Consider the following 25000-nt stretch of genomic DNA (forward strand, 5'->3'; position numbering starts at 1 on the left):
TGTATGTATGTGTTCCAGAGAGAAATAGTACTGCTCTTTGTGGGATTGCAGACAGCAGACAATATTCTGTGATCAGTAAGTTGAAATCAAGCATTACATTGTGGGAATTGATATATGGAGCTTGAAGCTTAGAAGCTTTGCTGGTTGCTTTTTTGGGAAGGAAATACACAGCAAGGAAAAGGTATTTCAGGGCAGCAGTTCTTTGAAAAAAAAAATATATAAATAAAATAACATGCTATATACTTGGTTGCTTAGTGTTAAGATGAGAAACACTGTGGTTGATGTTAGAGCAAGTTGTAAGAGTTCATTATAGTTGTAACAGAGGTAGGGAGAGAACTTAGTATAGCAATGGGTCTTTTTATCTTTATTATTTTAGATAGCAGCAAAGCTTTGGTGGTAGATAAACTGTTACATTGTTATAAACATGAGTCATATTCTTTGTATTAACTGTCTTCAGCACAATCATGTTGGAAAGGTATATTACTTAGTTAATAGTTGCTAACATAATTTTAAACATGAATCTAGTCTAGCTGGCAACTTGTTACGTTTTTGTCAGAGAAACTAATATCTCTAACCTGTTCTTGGATCTAAACAAGATTAAAGAAATTGAAGATTATTATAAAACCATGTTTCATTTAATGAAAGCAAAGCTCGTCTTGATTACTTTCTTACTTGAGAAAGGAAATACCTTTCTCTCTAGCCAACCAACTGGAAAGCATTTTAGTTGGTTTTTGTTATATAAAATATCAGACTTGGGGGGGGGGTGGGGTGAAGAACAAAAAGGCTTTTATCCTCACCATTTTAAAGTTGAGCTTCAAATAAGAAATTACTCTGTTCTTAGGCACAATGTAGGTGTCTTGTAAAAAAAGTTTACTTCTCAACCACATGATCTCAGTGCATGGATGGTACCTTGGTTAAGTGTCTTCTACTTGTGAGTAGATTTTGTAGGTGGAAACTGAAAGAAGCCCATTGTATGTGTGTACTACTGTCTCATTGTCTTGACTTCATATGATAGTTGTAAATGAGTGTCACTATCATGCAGGTGATGTCTTTCGTTTCCAATATTCTGAGAAAACACATCAGGTCATAAGGAAATATTACTTTACTTAGAAACAGGTGAGGGCTCGTGACAAGAAGGGTATCTGTGTAGAAAGTCTGCTTCAATGAAATTTCATCCAACCCCTGCAAACACAGAAAAGTGGAAGATGATAGCTTAGTTATGTTTTGTTTTATTTAGATATTTTAACATAGTTGAGCAAAAATAATCATTATAAATATTGAATAAATTTGAATGAAGTCACCAGAGAATTTTGCTTATTTCATTTCGATATTGTTATCCCTAATATTCAATATCCTGAGAGCTTAAAAGAAAAAGTATTGAAATATTTTGTAAATACTTCAATAATTTGTCTTAAATGTTCTATCAAAAAAAAAAAAATTATAGTTTTTATTTTACTATGTGTATGAGTGTCTTTTTATGTTTGTCTCACTCCAGCTTTTGTGTTATTATCTGTTCCATCTTTGTTTCATTGCTTCTCTCACACGTCAGCAATATACTATTGTTTTAAAAGTTATTGTGAAGCTGCAGTGTTTTTAAGGCTGGTTGAATGGGGCAAGAGGAAGATGGTAGTGGCGTTGGTGAATAGTTTTTCTTTCTCATTTTCCACTTTTTTTTTTTCCATTATTATCATATATTTCCTTATTTGTTTATTTTTCCTTTATTCCTATTTTTGAAATCCATCTTTCCTCTGCATTTGTATTTTTCTGCTGACAGAAACATTCTTGTTTTGATTCTCTGATTCAGAATACCAGAGATACCGGCTTATGTACAGATTGGATTTCTGCAATATGTTGCTATTGATTCTTAGATGTTGTTGTCTGCCACTAAGCTGTCCCTGCACCACCATACACAATGCCCCTTACCCTCCTTTTCCCTCCAGGTGCTGACTGAACCACTTAGATATGTGAAATTATTAGTGTGTGTGTGTGTGTTTTGCTGTTGCTGTAGAACAGATTATGGATGTGTTTCATGGCGAAAAAATTGTTCTTGGGATATTTAAGTTATGTTCAGTTTTGTATTAAGGAATGCAGTCAACACACACATACACACACACACTCTCTCTCTCTTTCTTGAAAGAGAGAGAGATAAATATATGTAGATAGATAGAGAGACAACGAGACAGCATGGACAGCTTTCATCATAACTCTTTAATGAATGATATGTTTAAGAGATAAGCATAATTTGCCTTCTTTTAATAACTGGTGATCTACTTCAACAACTCAAAGCTTTAATAGATGTAAATTTATATTTGAAAATCATTAACGATTATAATTTTCTGTTCTATTAATTTTATCCATTCAGTGTATATATACAATATTTATATCTATATTATCGATTTTAGTTTGTTTGATTCCTTCAGTGTCTGAATGTCATCAAGTGTCAAAAATATACACAATTCCAGACTGGATCCTGAGAAGAAACCTTTATTTTAAAATTTTATTTTAAGCCTGTGGCTTAGTGCACAGGGGAATTTAAATTTACTTCAGCTAGTTTAGAAATAAATGTTGCTAATTTGAATTGGGTCTAGGAATATGTATATCCAGGAATGAGTCACAACAGATGATGAAAAATTGCAATATGATGTAGAAATATATAATAATAAATATTGTAAATATACACTTTAAGGAGGAAATTAATGGTTACAGGATAATGAAATCTGAGTTATAACAACCCTTATTAAACATTTAGATATTTAAAAACAGTTTTGGGATATTTAAAAATGATTTAGCAAATTTGTTTTTCTCCTCCATTTTCTTCTATGTCATCTCTTTTATCTTTTACTTGTCTCAGTCAGTATACAGAGGCCATACTTGGGCACCACACTTCAAGTATTTACTTGAACAAATTGACCTCAGAACCTATGTTCTTTTTTTCCTTTCTTTTTAAGACTAGTACTTATTCTATCGTCTCTTTTGCTGGACACTTAAGTTACAGAGACATAAACAAACCAACACCAGTTCTCAAGTAGAGCTTCACACACACACAATGGGCTTCTTCCAGTTTCTGTCTATCAAATCCACACACAAGGCCTTGGTTGGCCTGGGACTATAGTAGAAGACGCTAGCCCAAGGTGCCACACAGTAGGACTGAGCCTGCAACCACATGGTTGCAAAGCAAGCATCTTTTCTTTACCATACAACTACACCTGCATCATGGTAGAATTTTTTGTTGTTGCATTGTATATATTCTTTTACTCTTTTACTTGTTTTAGTCATTTAACTGCGGCCATGCTGGAGCACTGCCTTTCGACACCGGGACTTATTCTTTGTAAGCCCAGTACTTATTCTATTGGCCTCTTTTGCCGAACCGCTAAGTGACGGGGACGTAAACACACTAGCATCGGTTGTCAAGCAATGTTAGGGTGACAAACACAGACACACAAACATACACACACACACACACACATACATATACATATATATATATATATATATATATACACACATATATATACATATATATACACATATATATATATACAACAGGCTTCTTTCAGTTTCCATCTACCATTGGTCGGCCCGGGGTTATAGCAGAAGACACTTGCCCAAGATGCCATGCAGTGGGACTGAACCCGGAACCATGTGGTTGGTAAGCAAGCTACTTACCATATAGCCACTCCTGTGCCTATATATATATATAATATAATATATATATATATATATATATGTTTTTTCATTTGATAGTTAAACAATTTAAATTTCATTTACGTTTTTGTTTATTAGCTACAATGCCAAATTCTCACTAATATGGCCAATCAGCACAATAAAACAATTGTCCCAAGTAGTCGGTGTAAAATATAGAAAAGTTTTTCTGTTATCTTGAGAATTTAGAATCCATTATCGAATCAATTGATCAGCTGTGTTCGTATTTGGTTCACGTCTGTTTTCCTCTTTCCATCTTTGCCTTCCTCCACTAACTATTCATTGATTTTTCAGTCACTTCAGTGCTTTGCTGCCAACTCACCTACCTCCTCACCCAGTATCTGGTGTGATGCAGCTTTATAAACTGCAGCAAGAATAGTTCAGTTCCTTGCTCAAGGATACATGCGATGCTGGTAATGAAATAAGAACCTATGACCCTTGAACAGCAAAAGGTCGATATCCTGTAGACTCTATCCCATATTCATCTCTCTAGATATGTTACTATGTAGCCACTCGCATAATGATTCAGGGGGGGTTTGATGATTTCTCTGTAACTTACTGGTTAGTGTACAATGCATACTACATACTGACATCAGCTGGTCATTAACATTGATATTGGTTTTCCTCACATGTAACATTCTCTGCAGCTTAACAAATAAATAAATAAATAATAAATAAATTTTTTTTTTTTTAAATGGTCAGATTGAACTGAAGATAAGATTTCTGCTAGGATTTCCATTGTCCTTAGAAATCTATTTTAAATCTTTGAGGCTATGTGGGTATAGGCATAAAACTATCAGCTATTGAAACATTGAGCTGAGGGAGCCTCTACATGGTTGCTCTACCTACCAGAAACAGCAGCTAAATCACCTTCAAATAGCTCCCCACTGTTTCAAAAATTAAAGGACACGTTGATTGTTATAGTCCTAGATACATTATGTCTGGTGGTGGTCATGACTAGAATGCTTGTGATCATGAACCACAATAACCTGAGTTCATATCCTACCACAATCACTTCATTTTTGTTTATTTAGCTCAACAAATTAAAGAATACAGTAATCCCTCGGCTATTGCAGGTGTTATGTTCCAAAACTCCCCACGATAGGTGAAAATCAGTGAAGTAGAAACAGTACTGTACTGTATATTTTAAAATTATTTCTATGATTTGTATATATTTTATTATAAATGCAAAACACCACACACTCACCTCCCGAGTTTCATTTTCCATACAGTATGTGCAATTCTTTGTTTGCTCATCTGTGGTACACTATATATTTTCTTTTGATATATTTTTGTATTTCTATTTATTAATTTATAGGCATAAAAATGCTTATTTTGCCACAGAAATAATTAAAATCTAAAAAAAATATAAATATCTATCGGCTGCAGAAACCCATGATATGCTGAAGAGTCTGCAATATAAATTTACATATATTAGGCAAAAAAATCCACAATGTACTTGAGGGCGTGGTAGGTGAACTGCAATGTGGCAAGTGATTATTGTATATCCTTTCTGGGGAGAGTCATTTATGACATAGACTACCTGCCCATACAACTGGACTTTTGTCTCTTGCTTAACCTTAAGGAAATTTGAATAAAGTGTTAATATTCTGAACTTCTTCAAAACATTCTGTCATAAGAATCTTTCTATGTTTTACTTGTTTCAGTCATTAGACTACGGCCCAAGTACTTGTTTTTTTTTTAAAGCCTGGTAGTTATTCTGTCAGTTTCCCTTGCCAAACTGCTAAGTTATGTGAACATAAACACACCAGCATCAGTTGTCAAGCATGATGGTGGGGGACAAATACACATATACACATACAATAGGCTTCTTTCAGTTTCCATCTCCCAAATCCACTAACAAGGTTTTGGTCGACCCAAGGCTACAGTAGAAGACACCCAGGGTGCCATGCAGTGGGACTGAACCTGGAACCATGTGGTTGGGATGCAAACTTCTTACCACACAGCCACATTTGCCCTATTTGTTTCCCTCACATGGCTACATTCTTTTATTTATTTGTTTCTCAAATCTTTCTTTGATAGTTTATGTACCTACATGTTTTTGATTTCTAGATTACATCAGCCATCTGAGTTTACAATCTGTTGACAAGAGAGACCTTTAAAATTCTGTGTTGATTTGAGAGACCTTATGAATCACAATGCCAAGGGTTCCTACATACTTATTGAACTGCTGCAACATGTTGCTTCTAGGCTATTGATTCTCACTTGTTTCACTATTTTACTGTCTTTGCAATGATAGATATATTTTTGAAGCACACTTGTCAGCCATTTGGCATTTTATGTGGTTTGTAGGAACATTTGTTTGTGTAGTTTATTTAATATATGGCATGGCTATATAGTTAAATAGTTTGCTTCCCAACCACATAGTTTCAGGTTCAGCCCCACTGCATGAAACCGTAAGCAAGTGTCTTCTATTGCCTCAGGCCATCCAAAGCCTTGTGAATGGATTTGGTTGGTGTCTGTGTGTGTTTGTGTCTACATGTTTTGACAACTTGTGGTAGTTGTTGATGAGTTTTTCACTGTCATACAAGCAGTGTCGTATTGGGTTGGCAAGAAAATAATTTCGTTTTTCGCAAGTAGATAGAGTTACAATTTTTTTGAGTGACTTTTGTCAATGTTACAAGTTTTTTCCCTTTTGACATTTGATAGCCATTACTTTTAGCTTACTTTAGAAGCAAATTGCTCGTAATTTTATTTACAGTTGTTAGTTCAGTGTCAATTTTAATATGGAGTGTAAAAACAAACATTTTCGCCATATTTTGCTTTTTTATTTCTATAATGGCAAGAAAGCTGCTGAGGCTCATAAAGAGATGTGAAGTTTATGGTGTTAATTGCTTGACAGAACATACATGTCAGAAATGGTTTAAGAAATTCCGTTCTGGAGATTTTTCACTCAATGATGACCAACGTTCTGGTCAACCTACTGATGACCAAATCAAAGCCATAATTGAATCTGATAGTCATATAACTGTGTGAGAAATTGCAGAGAGGTTATATGTGTCACAGACAACAATTGAAAATCACTTAAAATGTCTTGCACTTGTTAAGAAGCTCGATATTTGGGTTCCACATAAATTGAAAGAGATTCACTTAACACATCTCAAATGCAATAAAATTTACCTTTTTTTTAAAATGAATCATCACTGGTAATGGAAAGTAGATTGTCTACAATAACATCAATTGAAAACGATCATGGTCCAAGCGTAATGAACCAGCACAAACCACATCGAAAGCTGAATTGCATAAAAAAAAAAGGTCATGCTGTCAATTTGATGGGATTATAAAGGTGTTGTGTATTTTGAGTTGCTTTGATTAAGAAGGATTTATGATGAAAGTTCCATCATCATCATCATCATCATCATCATATAACATCCACTTTTCCATGTTTGCATGGACTGTTCAAAAATTGTTGAGGTGGATTTTCAATAGTTGGATGCCCTTCCTGTCACCTAGCAAGGTAATGTTCCTTGTGAAGGGACATGTTACAACTATCACATGTAGTCAAGGAGACTGTAACACACACACACACGCACACATACATATATACAACAGGCTTCTTTTAGATTTCAAATCCACTTCCAAGGTTTTGGTCATCCTGAAGGTATAATAGAAGACACTTGCCCAAGGTGCCACTCAGTAGGAGTGAATTCGAAGTTATACAAGTGAGAAGCAAACTTCTTAGCAGATAACCATGCTTATGCTTACTATTTCTTTGGGGAAAAAAGCAAAAAAACAAAAAAACAAAAAAACAAATGTAGTAGTTAAGGCTGAGAAAAGGAAGTTGTGTAAAAAAAAAAAAAAAAAGGAGAGAGGAATAGTTGGAGAGAAATATTTTGGTAGATATTTTCTGTCAAGATAATATGCATAAAAATGTGAATAATGATAGCATTATGATGCATGGCTTGAACTATAGTGACTATCCCCACATTAATTTGTTTCAAAATTCTCTCAAATTTGACCAGCTATATTCAGAAACATCAATAAAATTGCAATTAAGTTTAATTTTCTTTGAATATGAAGATTATGATCTTTGTTTTTTTTTCATATAAAGTCATAAAAATTTTGCTCCAAATTTGTTTGTTAATAAACATTAAAAAATGCTAAGAATTATCTAGAAAAATTTCTGAGAAATATCAACACCATTAAAATAAATTAGAACTGAAAAAAACTTAAGCTTAATGTTAGGAGGATCTCTTATTTAAGAAGTGTGTGTGTAACTAGGTACATTCTAGATCGCTTTAGTAACTCCTGATTCTCTTGATCTGTTAAAGTTGCTGTTTTAAGAACTTATTCCCTTATTATTTCCAACCATTTGTTTGCACATTCTCTGCATTATCCTACACTAAAAGGTTACTCGTACTATTGAAAAAAGAAAAAGCTGTACTGTTTCTTTGTCATCGGTATGTTGCCAGATTATAACTTGGCAGTGGGGTGGAAAGAATTGGCAGGAAGCTCAGGCAGATTTATTGCTCTACTACCACACTTTATTGCTGATAAATATGTATGTATGTGTTATGCATAGAAACACAATAAACCAGCCTAGCTTCACGTGGAATTTACAATTGGTAGTGAAGTTTGGGATAAGTTTCAGAAATTGGATAAGTTGACAGCCTAATCAAAACTACAAATGCTTCATATCTTGTCAAAATAAATTTTACTTATTTCATTTTCCTTCTTTTAATATACCTTCTAGTTTTTACAATAACAGAATCTTACATCTCATACTGTGCAACAAGACAATCTCTGTATGGTTACTTGACCTGTAGAAATAGCTAAATCTTGCTCAAATTGCAGTCTACTGTTTTAAAAAATGGAAAAGCATCTGTCGATGAAATACATTATTTTGGGGAGAAAAAAAAGACAGAAAATAAAAAGGGATAGTCACAGCTCTGCTTATTCAAGATTAAACAACAGCAAATTAATTTATGTTGCTCTGTTAACTTTCATCAAATTGCCAATGTTTTCCTTTTTGTTATAAAACCAAAAGTTTGGTGGTTTATTCCTTTTACTGCTTTCTGACATTGGACTGTGAACTTGCTGGGACAATCCTTCAAGGCTTTTTTTAGTAGATCATAGCACCCCCCATACTTATTTCAGTTGCATTATCTCATAGCTTTGAGATTTCAATAATGCGGTTGTTTATTTTTAGAATGACATTGTAGAGTAGGTGTGAGAGGCCAAGTCTGGTCAGTTTGAACATAAACCAGGTAGAATATTCAGGCCAGATTTGGCCAGTTTAAATGTTAAAGGGTTATTATATCTATCTATCTATCTATCTGTCTGTCTAGCTTTCTTTTACCATTTGTCTATGTTACCATTACCACACAAATGTCTTGCTATTAATTAAGTTTGTTGTGTCAAACACATAAACATGAGCACACACACACACACACACACACACACACACCACACACACACACACACACACACACACACACACACATTTCTGTCTACCAGATGACATTCACAACATATTGCTTGTCCTGAGTATTTTTCTTGTCCATTCCATTCAACCATTGTTAGTCTATTACTAGATGAAAGCTCAGCGTACCATTGCCCCTACTTACTTTTACTGATTGCAGGCCTATCTGTCCAAGCTGGTCAATTGTGGTTGAACAGAATGCTTCCTTGATCAGTGATCAATTAGCCCAGATAGTGAAAAAAATATATATCAATTAGCACCTTATAGTGAATATGATCAATTAGCACCTTATAGTGAAAAAAATAAAATAAAATAAAAATGACCAATTAGACTTGGAGGTTTGATTTACCATACCATCTCTTGGATTTACCACAGCACCTCAGAAATTTCAAGTTCAAAACCTCTTAGAAATGTAACCCCTGAGCAATTGTGCTATCCAAGAAAAATTATTATATCCCATTCATTGAGTGCCATTTCTTTTAAAACTGGTTCTCAACCAGTTCATATGACCCCTGAGGGTCCATATATAATTCTTGGGGGTCGATGCAAACAAAATTATAAATTGGGGATCTATGGTAGCATTTTAAGGGCCTGTTAATGAATGGTTGAGAACTACTGTTTTAAAACATCATTGGTGTTACTGGGGGTACGTTTGTATTGTCTTAGAGTCAATCATCTAGGGTCATAGGCTGGTGGAACTGTTTGAGTGTTGGGGAGAACTGCCTTGTGGTATCTGTTTGAGATCTTATGGATGCTGACAGTAATGGCTGTGACAACATTTGTGCGAGACTGCATTGGCCTAAATTGGCAACCTTTCTCACAGTCAATCATCAGTGGTATGGAGATAGAGTGGGGAGGCTTGCATACACAGGCAGCTGCTAGTCTTCCTTGAAAAATCTTGCCCAGGCTTGTACATACATGTGCAGAGGAATCGTCAGTTTTGACTGATGAAGGCGCTAGATCATCATCACCAGCAGTAGCTTTCCTTTCCTGCCATACAAGCATTAGGTTAGATGGGCTCAAAATACATCTCTCTTGAGTCTCAGGCATACATCATCTTCATCATGATACTCTAATATCATTGAAGATTACTATCTTTCTTTCAACTAGTATGATAGATTACAATTCATTTATTTATTTTGTGTGTTTTCTTTTGTTGTTGTTGTTGTTGTTGCTTGTTTTGCTTCCTTATTTTCCTCCCATGTTCTGTATTTGTTTCTTTGTATTGCAAATCTAGTTAGTTTATTATACAAAGTGCAGCAGTACAGACCTCCTTAATCAGAAGTGCTGTTTATATTGTTTACTGGAGAGGAGTTGAGCAGGTGGGGTTGGCGACGTCAAACAACAACAGCAACAAAAAAAAAAATGTAAAAATAAATCAATATAAAAAAATATACAGACATAAACAGATTTGATAAAATGGAAAAAAGAACAACAACAAAAAACTAATGAAGAAGGGTCAAGTTTTGTGATGTGATATTGATTTATTTCATTGATAACTGATTTCTGTCAATTGTTGTTGTTGTGATGGGGATTATTATTATTATTATTATTATTATTATTATTATTATTATTATTATTGTGTTTTGCTTGGATGTCAAGCATTCTGATGATGCTCAGATAATGTTGATGATAACCTTTTGAAAGTTTATTTCTTAAAAGCAACTGCAAAATACCAGTTCTTTTATTTGTTTGTTTTTTGTTTTTGTTTTGTTTTACATTAAAAAAAATTTTTCTATTAATATTTTCCTTTTATCTTTCATTGTGTGTATGTATGTATGAATGAATAAATGAATGTGTGTGTGTGTGTGTAAGTTGATGTTTGTATACGTTTTCTGAATTGTGCTTGAGATATAAGTAAAAGGTTAAGGCATATATTTTAATGTGGCTTTGTAAGCCCATCATCATCACCACCTTGTCCATCTTATCGCCACCACCACCACCACCATTATCATCGTCATCATTACTTCTGTTTGTAGTATCATTACCTCCATAATCATCATCATCATTACCACCACTACCACCACCATCATCATCACTTCTGCATGTAGTATCATTACCTCCGTAATCATTATCATTATTATCATCATTGTCGTCATTATCATAACCATTTGTTATTTGTTGCACAGAAAGCGTTTAATAGACTCAAAATAGTATTTCCATAAACCTTTCCTAATTTGTTTTAAATACTATTTGAGGAAGTTGATGGATAGTGTTTTCACACACACACACACACACACACACATCAAAATAAGACACCCTCATGTAAGTGTGAGCATGTACATGCTCCTATTTATATGGTAGGGCACACACGTGTTGTTTTATATCCATGAATCTTATGGTAGAAGATCTTACTTTTTACTTTTTTTTAAAACCTTTTTTTTACTTGTTTCAGTCATGTGACTATGGCCATGCTGGAGCACCGCCTTTAATCGAGCAAATCGATCCCAGGACTTATTCTTTGTAAGCCTGGTACTTATTCTATCGGTCTCTTTTGCCGAACCACTAAGTTACGGGGAGGTAAACACACCAGCATCGGTTGTCAAGCAATGCTGGGGGGACAAACGCAGACACACGAACATATACACACACATGCATATATATATACATATATATGACAGGCTTCTTTCAGTTTCTGTCTACCAAATCCACTCACAAGGCTTTGGTCGGCCCGAGGCTATAGTAGAAGACACTTGCCCAAGGTGCCACGCAGTGGGACTGAACCCGGAACCATGTGGTTGGTAAAATAAGCTACTTACCACACTGGATGTTTTTTTTTTGTTTTTTGTTGCGAAAAGAGTTTTACAACTGGTGTCTCATCCTACTACAAAACAATCATTATCAAATAAGATATGAACCTGCTTTTATCAGCCTGGTAAACTAGGCAAGCAGAGTTGGCACCTTGCGCATGTATCTTCCACTATAGCCTCAGATCAACCAAAGCCTTGTGAGTGGATTTGGTAGATAGAAACTGAAAGAAGCTTGTCATGCCCTTTGGAAATATGCCTTTGGAAATATGCTGTACGTGAGAAGACCAGGCAGGACAAGTGAGCCCAGCCCACTTATGAATGCCTTTCCTCCCTTGGACACAAAGACCTGTTGAGGCAAGCGAAGTCGATATAGAACCTCATCCGACGACAGGCACCCATGCCAACCCCCTTTGCTTGCGAAGACATGTTGGGGCAAGCGAAAGCGAAATCGAATTGAACCAGCCAGGATCCCTGGTCTGGTGGTACCTAAAAAGCACTATCCGACTCGTGGCCGATGCCAGCGCTGCCTCCACTGGCTTCCGTGTCGGTGGCACGTAAAATACACCAATCCAACCGTACGACAGGCACCCATGCCGACTCCCTTTGCTTGCGAAGACATGTTGGGGCAAGCGAAATCGAAATCGAAATCAACCAGCCAGGATCCCTGGTCTGGTGGTACGTAAAAAGCACTATCCGGCTCGTGGCCGATGCCAGCGCCGCCTCGACTGGCTTCCGTGTCGGTGGCACATAAAATACACCAATCCGACCGTGGCCGTTGCCAGCCTCGCCTGGCACCTGTGCAGGTGGCACGTAAAAAGCACCCACTACACTCACGGAGTGGTTGGCGTTAGGAAGGGCATCCAGCTGTAGAAACAGTGCCAGATAAGACTGGAGCCTGGTGCAGCCTTCTGGCTTCCCAGATCCTCGGTCGAACCATCCAACCCATGCTAGCATGGAGAACGGACGTTAAACGATGATGATGATGATGATATATATATATATATATATATATATATACATATATATATATGTGTGTGTCTTTGTTTGTTTGTCCCTAACCACCACTTGACAACTGGTGTTAGTGTTTTTACATCCCTGTAACTCATCAGTTTGGCTAAAGAGACCAATAGAATAAGTACCTGACTGAAAGACAAAAGTTCTGAGGTCAATTCATTCAATTAGAATTTCTTCAATGTGGTGCCCCAGCATAGCCATAGTCTAATGACTGAGACAAAAGGTAAAAGATGTGTGTGTGGTCACTTCAGCCATGTATTCATGCACATGCTTTTCATAGACTTTCTTCTTTCTCTGGGCCTTTCCTCCATTCTCTTTCTGATGAAGAGCCATGCTCAAAACATTATACACCCACTCTTTTTTCCATCTTATACTGACCATCAAGCTAATACATTCCATGTGTACATCTTTTTGACTTTTGTTTTGTTATTTTTAATTTTTGATTTGCCTCTCTCTCTCTCTCTCTCTCTCGCTCTCTCTCTCTCTCTCTCTCTCTCTCTCTCTCTCTCTCTCTCTCTCTCTCTCTCTCTCTCTCTCTCGCTACATATATATATATATATATATATAGGCAAATCAAAAATTAAGTCTATGCTAAAAATTATTATTATTAAGCTGTGGCGAGCTAGCAGAATCATTAGCATGCAGGGCAAAATGCTTAGCGGCATTTTGCCTGTCTTTACATTCTGAGTTCAAATTCCACCAAGGTCAACTTTGCCCTCCATCCCTTTAGGGTTGACAAAATAAGTACTGGTTGAGCACTGGGGTTGATGAATTGACTTATCCCCTCCTCCAAAATTGCTGGCCTTGTGCCAAAATTTGAAATCATTATCATCATCATCATCATCATCATTATTATTATTATTTGTGGTTTCCTTTCATTATAACTTTATTTTCACTGCCTTAGTACTGAGCATTTTCTGGGGTAGCAAGGGCACTTTTGTTTTGCTATGCATGCTAAAATTATCACCACATTTATTACATTTTAGATGGGGAGCGCTTTCCCTAGCATATGGGCTGTACATCATCAAGGTTATCTTTTGTAGTTTATGGAGATTAGAGTTACCAGGGAGTTGCTTGATATACTTCTCAGCTCCCTTCTTTATCATTCCTAATGCACCAATTACTACTGCTAGTATTATCGTAGTACTAAGTTTCCACATTTTTGTGATTTCAATTTGCAGATCTTTATAGTGAGAAAGCTTTTCATACTCCTTTCTTGAGACATTTTGATCTTGTGGCACAGACATATCTATTAACAGACAAGTTTCTGTTATAGTCCTTGATTACAATGCCTGGTTGATTGAAGTCAGTTTTTCTGTCTATTTGTATTGGGAAGTTCCAAAGGATGGTGATGCTCTCACTATTTACTGCATCTTCTATTATTATTATTATCATTATTATTATTATTATTATTATTATTATTATTATTATGTTAGAAATTACTACTGCTACTTTTTTGAAGCATATTTATTAGTTGTCTGTTCTCTCAATTTTGTTATTTCTTTCTCTCTTTTCAGATTACTGGATATTTTTGATTCTTGCCGGCAACCGCTATAGAAAGGACATTTAACTGGTGACCTGATAACTTCTGTCTTCCAAAGGAGAAAAAAAATTTAAGGCTAGAGACTGAAGCCGCCTACTGCTGGAATGGAAAGGCCTTCCAGCAAAGGGCATACTTTAGCCTTAGATGGGCCTTTAACAAAGACAAACACTAGTAAAAATGAAGCTCTTGAAGAGAATGGTGGTGAAGTAGTGACTAACGAAGGGAATCTAGCTTATACTAACACCATACCCCCAATGACAGACGACATCTACACAATGAACCGGCCTGCTTATGAGCTGCAAGAATGTAGTCGAACTAATCATCTTTCATTAATTGGTCATCACATTATGGAAAGTCGTCCCACTTTTAATGGAAACCTTCAAGATCGGAATCATCGATCAATGACACCGGATACTCATCACCAACCCTCTGGACATCAGTTGTTAGATAACCATTCTAGTTACAATGATGGGGTGCAGGACCGTAGCCATCACTCTCTTACTGATAATGCTCAACACCACCAGTACCTAGGTCCTGTTCGTGCTACATATGAATCAGGTTCCAATCAGGTGCATTCAGTTAACAGTGACAGCCATCAAGTATTGACTAACCGGCCTAATTATGAAACACTTATAGACAGAAGACACTCTCTGCCATCAGATAACCATAATCAGAAAATGATGGACCTTGATGAAGAGTCAAGTAAAGCTCTTTTACTGAATGCTAAGCAATATTCACTCACATCTAGCCTTATTGATCCTCAGATGATTAAATATGAATATCAAGATTTGTCAGGAAAGGGGTCAAACCAGAATGACAATTTAATATATAAAGATGCTTTTGTTGGATCCTATGATAAGATGTTGTCACGCTCTTTAGAAAGTCAGGTACTGAATCAAAATGGCATAGTGGATTCTATCTCCAATGAATTGTTCTATCCAAAAGACTCACGTATGTCACCAGAAGATGTGGCTTTATCAAATAAAATGTTGGTGTCATCACCTTCCATGATGGTCTCTTCACCATCAACAGAAAACATGATGGCGAGACAGGGACATAATGTTGGACTTGGAGATGCTGATGGAAGTAAATTGACAGTTTATCCTGACGAAAATTTAGGTAGAATGGATACTGCTATAAAAATGTGAGTCCTGCTTTTATATTTGTATTATTGTGCTTTGACTTGCTTTAACAAAATTGTTTCCTAACTTTTATAGTAGGCATCACTATGAATTTTTGAAAATATGTAAATCTAACTTCCACCGTACCTTTCTTTGGAGAACATCCAAAGAAACATTTGTGAAATTTAGATGAATATTTTAGGAAATATGACAATTGGAATGGTCAGCAAATTGGTTGAAATCTTGCCCAATTAAGTCTAAATGAATAATTAGCCATATTTGTAATGTCATATCTTTGAAACTGAGGTGATAATCATATACAAATTAATAGTGTCTATGGCATAGCAGTTGCCTTTTTTTTTTTTTATTTGCTAGTTCTTGAAAATGAAATTTTTGTTTCAGCAGTTTTTAAAAATATTTACGTAAAGCCTATTTTTTTGCATGTAACAACCAGCTGATTTCATGAGGTTTTCAGACCTTATTAAATCCCAAAGTTCAATCCAGAAGGGGCACATTTGTAGTAGGTATAGAACTAAATAAATCCAGAGATTTTGGAACATGGTACCATTTCAATTAAATTTTAATGGACAATTAAAAATGGCTATAAACAGTAGAGTTTTGGATCAGGATGCCCACATAAGTTGGATTTTCTCATTTTGATGAGAATTTTTCCAATTTTGTTTTCATTACAACCTTGGAAATAATGGTGGGAAGCTTTTTATGAAAAAAAACTTTTGAAAATTTATGATCTCCCCCTTCACCTTCCTGGACCAATTTTGGCTTTTTTTAAACTAAGCCTTTAAAAACAATGGGAGAAGACTTGTGGGGTGAGGATTCAAAATATTTTAAAACGAAAAGATGGAGATTTAAGGGAGATTTAGCTGTTGTTCCTAGCACATCCCACAACCACCTACTACTTTTCTCAAAATTGCATGTAGACTTAGATTAAAAAAAAGAACAAAATGTGAAAACTAATTTCGTGTTTTTAGCATTAAAAACATCTGTAACTTGCAGCAAACTCGTTAGAGGGATTGAGAGAGAGAGAAAACCCCCCAAACAAATCAGCACTACTTGTGAAAACGTAAACACTACTACAGATTATCTGACTATATTCAAAATTGGGGAGAAAAAGAACATCACATCAGACTTTAATAGTCTACAAAATAATATTCATTGCATAATATGATTTTTATTGGTGAAATTTGGCCAATATTCTTCAAAGAAAAATGGAATTTACATGTACAAGAATATGCGCTAGGTAAAAATTGGACCTCCCTCTCTATACATTAAAACAGAGAGAGGGAATAAACAAAATTCCAAATATGCTGATTCCATACTAATTTTGAGCTCAATTTAGTGTATTTTTTTATAGCAATTAATTCATCCATTTCTTGAAATTCTGACTCAAACTTGATATTTGAAGCATTGGATTTGTGTTCTGTTTCAGCACTTGTTATGTGGAATACATTAGTTTGACAAATAGTATCAGTATTGTTAATCCTATATGAGCAGCTGTGGTAGTCTCCTTTTTATTGACTTTGCACTTTTGCATCATCAGCAATGGCTGTATTAAATTCATGAGAAATTTTTCTTATGGTATAAAAATCTTGCAGAAAGTTTGTTCTTTTCTAAGTGAAAGTTTACAATAAAGTTTTCACTTTTATGTTTCATAGTGATTATCTGACTTATCCCCATTGACTTTTATATCCAAATAAAGCAAAAAAAAAAGGGTCCTCTTAATGACTTTCATTCTCAACTCAAATTGAGTTATAGTGCTCTAGTGCAGTCGAAAACAAAAAATGGGACAAACTGTGAATGGGTGGAAATATGAGTGTGATTGAGGGAACCTGACATGGTAAGTAAGTGTTGGATTTTAATCAAAAGTATAAGAGAAAAAGTTCACGTCTATAACTTTCAAGTGATATATAATTGTCTGTGGAAAGAATGTATTTTGATAGGAAAATAGTCAAGCAAAAAGTGGACTTTTGCTTGGTCAAATTATGCTTGTCTCCCTTTTATGGAACCCTTTAGTGATACCTATTTATAGACAGAAATATTGAATGTGAGCTTAGTTATGCAATATTAGAAACAGAAAAGACAGATAAAAGGAGCTCACTTTTTTGTGTACTTTTGTAAATAGTAGGGTACAAATAATCAAGTACAGTCCTTTTATTTAGCAGAAATAAATATCTATTTCATAATTTTACCTAAATGAAGGATTTTTTTTATTGCATTGTTGTTGTCAAAGAACATCTGTACAACAATTTACAGGGTTTTGTTTTTCTTTTTTCTACAAGAAACAAAAAGCATATATTCTAAGTGATGTCTCTGAACATAATTGCACACATATATCTTGTTATTTAACAAAACCTTTGACAAAGCTGAGAGAAACCTCAGTAACCCAAGTTATTATAAAACTTGGACTGAACATTATCAACATTAAAGGCACATTTATATGCAATACTTGGCTCTTAAACCAGTTACATATGGATGCCTTATCTTAAAATTGCTTATCTTTAAAAGGTTAATGTAGATCAATCCTTTAATGTTAATGGTTAATGTAGTAGATTTAATATATTTAAAATGTGACAATATTTAATTGTTTTGAGAATGGTTTGTGTTGAAAGCAGCTGTCTGAGTCTTAACATTCCACCTTATGATCAAGTTAAAGAGAAATTATGAGAGACTTCCAATTTAACTTTATTTATTTGGATTTTGATGGTTGATATCAGTTATTGCATTCAAATTACCAACTTTTCTGACACATAAACAGACACACTGAAATCTAATTTTTTTTGGGAAAATGCTTGTTTCTGTATGATTGTTTATAAAAACATTTTTCATTTTAACAACTTGTTGCTTGAATATTTCCACAAATCCTATTTCGATACTTTTTAAAATTTTCGATCCAATTAAATTTAGTTTCCTGTTATTATATGTAAATGCAAACTGAAGTTATTTCTGTAGAGTAATCTCATCCAACTTGTTTATCAGTCAAGGATTTAGTATTTCATAACAAGCTCCTTACTTGCAAGCTTGTTTCATATTCCAGCATACTTACTTTACGTTCTCATCTTTGTGGTAGTAACCAGACTGTTAATACTGGTAAGAGAGATCAAATCACATTATTTGAATCAAATTCAAGCCAGGAATATTGCTCTCTACAGTACTATCAATGACTTCTTGATGAGTATAAGATCTGTTCACTCAATCATGCATATGTAAGATTATACATAACAAACAAAGATGTCTTGGAAAGCATTTTAGTGCTTGTATCTATGTGTATTATACCAACATTTTGGCATGGAATGTCCTTCCATTCACGTAAACATGATAAGGCTGTCATTCTTTTGATGCAGCGAGCTACTTTCTTACATTAGTATTAAGTTGTTAATCAAATATTATTATCTATGGAACAGAATTCGTTACGTCTTGGATTTTATGTTATAGCTATAATTTGTGTTTAAGTAATACCTGTTTATATTAAAAGTGGAGTTTTGAAAGCAAAAATAAAATAAAAACAAAAACGTATTTCACATATAATAAGATTTTTTCTGTGACTGTTTTTATTATAACCATGGCTTAAATCTACAGGACCATTTGTAAACTTAGCATTATAGAGTGATTTCTGTAAATATTTATTTACGGCTAACTTGAGCCTACTGTATTTACTCTACTCTTCTTTGTAAATTTAATTTTAGTATTTCATTTAAATACTTATCTGTGTGATATGTTACCCCCCCCCCAATCTCCACCCCACCTCAAACATACATTTACAATATTTAAAGTATAGCAAAAGTTTGCTCAACACATCCTGTTATCTATAATACATTTTGTTTTTGTTAGTTGGCATATTCTTAGGTTCTGTATGTTGAAATAACATCACAATATAGAAAAGGTATTTATTTTATAGGGTCATCCTAAAAATAATGCAGTTTTTTTTATACTCTCCTTCATTTTCTACAATGCTCTTTCATCTATCTGGTAGGCATGCAAGTCCCCTCTTCCAAAATTCACTTGTCCGTGATGAATAATATTCCTCCAGTACTGTTCTGACTTCGTCTTAGAGTTCATATGTTTTCCGTCCAAATAATTTTGAAGACTGCAGAATTAATGATAATCAGATGGAGCAATGTTTGGCAAATATGGTGGTTGGAATGTCATCTTCACTGTATGTGGCCAAGCATTATCCTGATGGAAGAACACCTTCATCTTGAAACCAAAGATGGTCATTTTTCTGATGGCACATAGGTGTCAATGAATGGTTGAATGACCAAATCCAAGCTTCTCTGCTAGTTCCTCAACAATTACGATGGAATTTTGTTCCACTAAGGTTTGCAGGGCATCGTCATCAAGCTCTACAGATCTTCCAGGACAAGGCTCGTTTTCTAGGCTGTAGTTTCTGGCTCTGAATTTCTGGAACCACCATTGACACTGGCTTACACTTATTGTCTAATCCCCATATGCTGCATTAATATTCCTCACACTTTCCGTTGTGTTGTTGCCTTTATTGAACTCATGAAGCAAAATATGCAGAATATGCTCCTTTGTCACTTCCATTATAGCTTTGAAAAAATAACTGTTAAAATTGAACTTCACTCTTCAAAACTTGCACTAAAAATAAGGACAAGGTAAATTTATTGCCTGCTTTTATAGCAAGTTGATGCAGGTAGTTTATCCTGTCCTCCTCCAAGTTCATGCAATTGAAAAAACTGCATTATTTATGGGATGACCCAATATATTGCAAATAATGGAATTATGCATATAGTAAATCCCATTCTTTCTTTCTTAAAATTTATTATTTAGTTTTTCTTTATTATTACTGTTTTTATTTTAAAATTCTTTCAGCTGGCCATATTATATAGCGATGTTGGTGGTGAAATAATTTCAACAATACAATACTCTTTAACACTTTACTGCTGCCAGTTGGAATCTATGTTTCCTTTATTTTTGCCCCCCCCCCCTTTATGAATGGGAGGTGGGAAGATAGTGTAGGTGGGCTGCCCTCCAAACATACTACAACCCTTTTCCTTTGCTCTTTTTCCATTCATATTACACACACACATTCTCTCTCTCTCTCTCTCTCTCTCACTTTTTCTCTCTACCACCCATGCTCCTCAGTATAGCTTACACTTGATACACTCTCACACCATAAAACTCATACAACATTCTTTCATCCTTACACACACACACACACTCTTTCTCTCTCTCTCTCTCTCTCTCTCTCACACATGCAGAGGCAACCACTATTTCTCCCATCACCACCACATCTACAAATATTACTAGCTCTTCTACTGTTACTACTTCGAATTTTGAAACCTTCAAATAATACAAAGCTGTAGAATATATATGCAACCACATTTTCACTGTTGTCTCCTTTATTTAATAATGATTTACAAAAGCTGGCTATACAATGCATGTTCTTTGGTCTAATGTTTTCTAAATAGAGCAGACTTAGGCTAGAAAGGAATGAGAGAACACACTTGTTATTTCACATTATCTATGTAAAACAAAAAAACTCTATCCACAAATCCTTGCATCTCTGACTTCATTTTCTCTTATAACCTCCTTCTCTCCTTTATATTCTGAGTTCAATTACCACTAGAGACTATTTTCCTTTCCTCCTTCAGGGTCAAGGTATTAATAAGTTTCCAGTGAAGTACTAGAGTTGAATTAATCAACCAATTCTGTCGACTTTACCTTTCAATCTTTTAGGGCCAATGAAATAATTTCCAGTTGTTGTAATCAACTAGCCCCTCCCAACAAATTTCAGGCCTTGTACCTATAGTAGAAAGGATTGAGCTGGGAGAACTGTTAGCATGCTGGGCTAAATGCTAAGTGGTATTTCATCTGGCCTTATGTTCTGAGTTCAAATTTCACTGAGGTCGCCTTTGCCTTTCATCCTTTCAGGGTCAATAAAATAAGTACCAGTTGAGTACTGGGGTCAATGTAACCGACTTACTCCCTCCCCCAAAATTCGGGCCTTGTGCCTGTAGCAGAAAGGACTGTCATCATCATCATCATCATAATTAAGGTGGCAAGCTGGCAGAATTGTTAGCATGCCAGATGAAATACTTAGTGCATTTCATCTTTATGTCTTTATGTTCTGAGTTCAAATTTTGCTAAGGCCGACTTGGTCTTTCATCTTTTCTGGGTTGATAAAATAAGTACCAGTTGAGTACTGGGCTCAATGTAATTGACAACCTCCCTCCTCCAAATTTTAGGCCTTGTGCCTAGTGTTGTTGTATGCTTTAATAATGTGACTAGTGAAAGAAATTATAAGTTTTCAAAATGAGTAATAGAAAAACATTGACCCTTATTAACACTTTTCTTTTCTTACTGCTTTCCTTCTTTCCTTACTACTTTCTTTTCTTCCTTTCTTCTTCCTTTTATTTGTTTGTTTATTTATTTATTATACTCTGTTCCACATTTTACTTGTGTGAGAAATTAAGCTTAGATTTACTTCGACACATTGTCTCCATTTAAATTTAGTTCGTCCTCGAACACGCGGAGGGGTGGTTATTTTTATCAACAAAATGTTAATAATAGTTATTACCAAGTTAGTGAGACAATAAAAGCTGCATATTTTTGTTCTTGTTGTCAGTACATGTATGTTTCTTTTATTTTGACAGATTTAATTTAAAAGTGAATTTGTTTCTTAAATAAAACAATAAAAACAATTAGTAAGAAAGTTTGGTATATTTAATTTCAATTTTTATTATTAAATGGAATACATTTGTAAACAATAATTCAAGGACAAGAATGTAACTGTATGTAAGTGCATGGATATGGATATATATAGTTATTAAGCATTGATACAAATGTATAAATATATGTGTGTGTGTACATGCGTATGTGCACACACACATGTTAATATCAAACAATCTGCTGACAATTATCAATTCTGTGACATGCTTGTTAGTTTTTGAGGGATTTCTCTCTTAACAGGAAACCAATGGTAGCCTTAATTGATAAATAAATATATATAGATATATATATATCATCATCATCATCATTTTAGGATCCAGTTTTTCAGTGGCTGGAAATCCTTTCTGTTGCTCAGGTGATAATTCCCTATGGCCAGATATGTTTTTGCAAAATATGGATATGACTCATTTACAACAATCAGATGATGTCAAGACAAGGAAGCACAAGCATCCACGCATTCAATTTCACACATATTGTGTATCTCTCTCTATATATATCAATTACATAAAAAGCACTCATGCTGGTGGTGTGTAAAAGTACCCAGTACACTCTGTAAAGTGGTTGGCATTAGGAAGGGCAACCAGCCATAGAAACCATGCTAAAATAGATATGAAGCCTGAACAGCCCTTCAGTTGCTCAGCTCATGTCAAACCGTCTAACCCATGCCAGCATGAAAAATAGATATTAAATGATGATGATGACGATTTCATATATATATATATATATATATATATATAATACTAAGCAATAAAGGGTTTAGCAACGAATTGCCTTACCACATACCGAATTTAGAAATAGCAGTCAAAGGGTTTTAGCTATTTCTTCTACTAAAAAGGAGATCTCAGTAAAAACAGCAATTTGAAGGCAGACACAAACAGGTAAGAGAGAATGAATTGACGGCAATCTATCATACATTTTTAAGTTATCTACGGACGTACGTTTCGAAATCAAGTTTTTAGGAAAGCATAAGAATCAAATATTAAATATTAAATAATTCTATCTTACCGAAACTTCTTTTCTCTTCAGCGTAGAATACTATAATCATAAATGATTATATATTGAATTTTGAGATACTAGAAGGCACCAACTCAACTCAGTATCAGAGCGAGCTAGAATCCGCAACTAGTATCACCGAATTCAATTTGTGAATGAAACGATTGTGTCACCAGCCCCTTCCCACCCGCGTGTAGCCAAAACAAGATGCTGTGGTCATCTACTGAGATAAAATATGGTTATCCGTAATAATGAAGGGTGAAATTAATTAATTTGGAATAATTATCAATTACACCAAGTAGTCTTCGGCATGTAAAAGCCTCATTCGAGGAAAATTTAAGTAATACTAAGCAATAAAGCTGGTGACACAATCGTTTCATTCACAAATTGAATTCGGTGATACTAGTTGCGGATTCTAGCTCGCTCTGATACTGAGTTGAGTTGGTGCCTTCTAGTATCTCAAAATTCAATATATAATCATTTATGATTATAGTATTCTACGCTGAAGAGAAAAGAAGTTTCGGTAAGATAGAATTATTTAATATTTAATATTTGATTCTTATGCTTTCCTAAAAACTTGATTTCGAAACGTACGTCCGTAGATAACTTAAAAATGTATGATAGATTGCCGTCAATTCATTCTCTCTTACCTGTTTGTGTCTGCCTTCAAATTGCTGTTTTTACTGAGATCTCCTTTTTAGTAGAAGAAATAGCTAAAACCCTTTGACTGCTATTTCTAAATTCGGTATGTGGTAAGGCAATTCGTTGCTAAACCCTTTATTGCTTAGTATTACTTAAATTTTCCTCGAATGAGGCTCTTACATGCCGAAGACTACTTGGTGTAATTGATAATTATTCCAAATTAATTAATTTCACCCTTCATTATTACGGATAACCATATTTTATCTCAGTAGATGACCACAGCATCTTGTTTTGGCTACACGCGGGTGGGAAGGGGCTGGTGACACAATCGTTTCATTCACAAATTGAATTCGGTGATACTAGTTGCGGATTCTAGCTCGCTCTGATACTGAGTTGAGTTGGTGCCTTCTAGTATCTCAAAATTCAATATATAATCATTTATGATTATATTATTCTATGCTGAAGAGAAAAGAAGTTTCGGTAAGATAGAATTATTTAATATTTAATATTTGATTCTTATGCTTTCCTAAAAACTTGATTTCGAAACGTACGTCCGTAGATAACTTAAAAATGTATGATAGATTGCCGTCAATTCATTCTCTCTTACCTGTTTGTGTCTGCCTTCAAATTGCTGTTTTTACTGAGATCTCCTTTTTAGTAGAAGAAATAGCTAAAACCCTTTGACTGCTATTTCTAAATTCGGTATGTGGTAAGGCAATTCGTTGCTAAACCCTTTATTGCTTAGTATTACTTAAATTTTCCTCGAATGAGGCTTTTACATGCCGAAGACTACTTGGTGTAATTGATAATTATTCCAAATTAATTAATTTCACCCTTCATTATTACGGATAACTATATATATATATATATATATATATAATGTTTTTGTGTGTGAAACAATGTGTGCATGCTTGTGCTTCCTTGTATTCCCATCATCAGCTGCCAAACAGATATCACCATGGTTTCAACACCTGGGCAGTACTATTCAACCTGGCAGTGTCAGCAGCATTAAAGATATAAACACTGCTTGGAAATCCATCAGCTTATTACAAGTAACAACATCAGAGTAAACACATAGTGATAA

The 25000-nt window shown here is 34.7% G+C and overlaps 1 protein-coding gene across 2 annotated transcripts in view; it reads left to right on the plus strand.

Moving 5' to 3' along the window:
• The window catches only part of LOC115209615 (nuclear hormone receptor family member nhr-48), a 325642-nt gene that overhangs the window by 125964 nt on the left and 174678 nt on the right, over window positions 1-25000 (plus strand). Inside the window, exons 3-4 of one of the 2 annotated variants that reach the window (XM_036501298.1) lie at window positions 14427-15459; window positions 15490-15596. In XM_036501298.1, coding sequence (XP_036357191.1) covers window positions 14557-15459; window positions 15490-15596 — 1010 coding nt within the window. In that variant the 5' untranslated portion in view covers window positions 14427-14556. Of the gene's footprint in view, window positions 1-14426; window positions 15597-25000 lie in introns of both variants that reach the window. The other variant, XM_029778062.2, reaches the window with a different exon arrangement.

The sequence above is a fragment of the Octopus sinensis genome, linkage group LG3, assembly GCF_006345805.1.
Source record: "Octopus sinensis linkage group LG3, ASM634580v1, whole genome shotgun sequence".
NCBI lineage: Eukaryota > Metazoa > Mollusca > Cephalopoda > Octopoda > Octopodidae > Octopus > Octopus sinensis.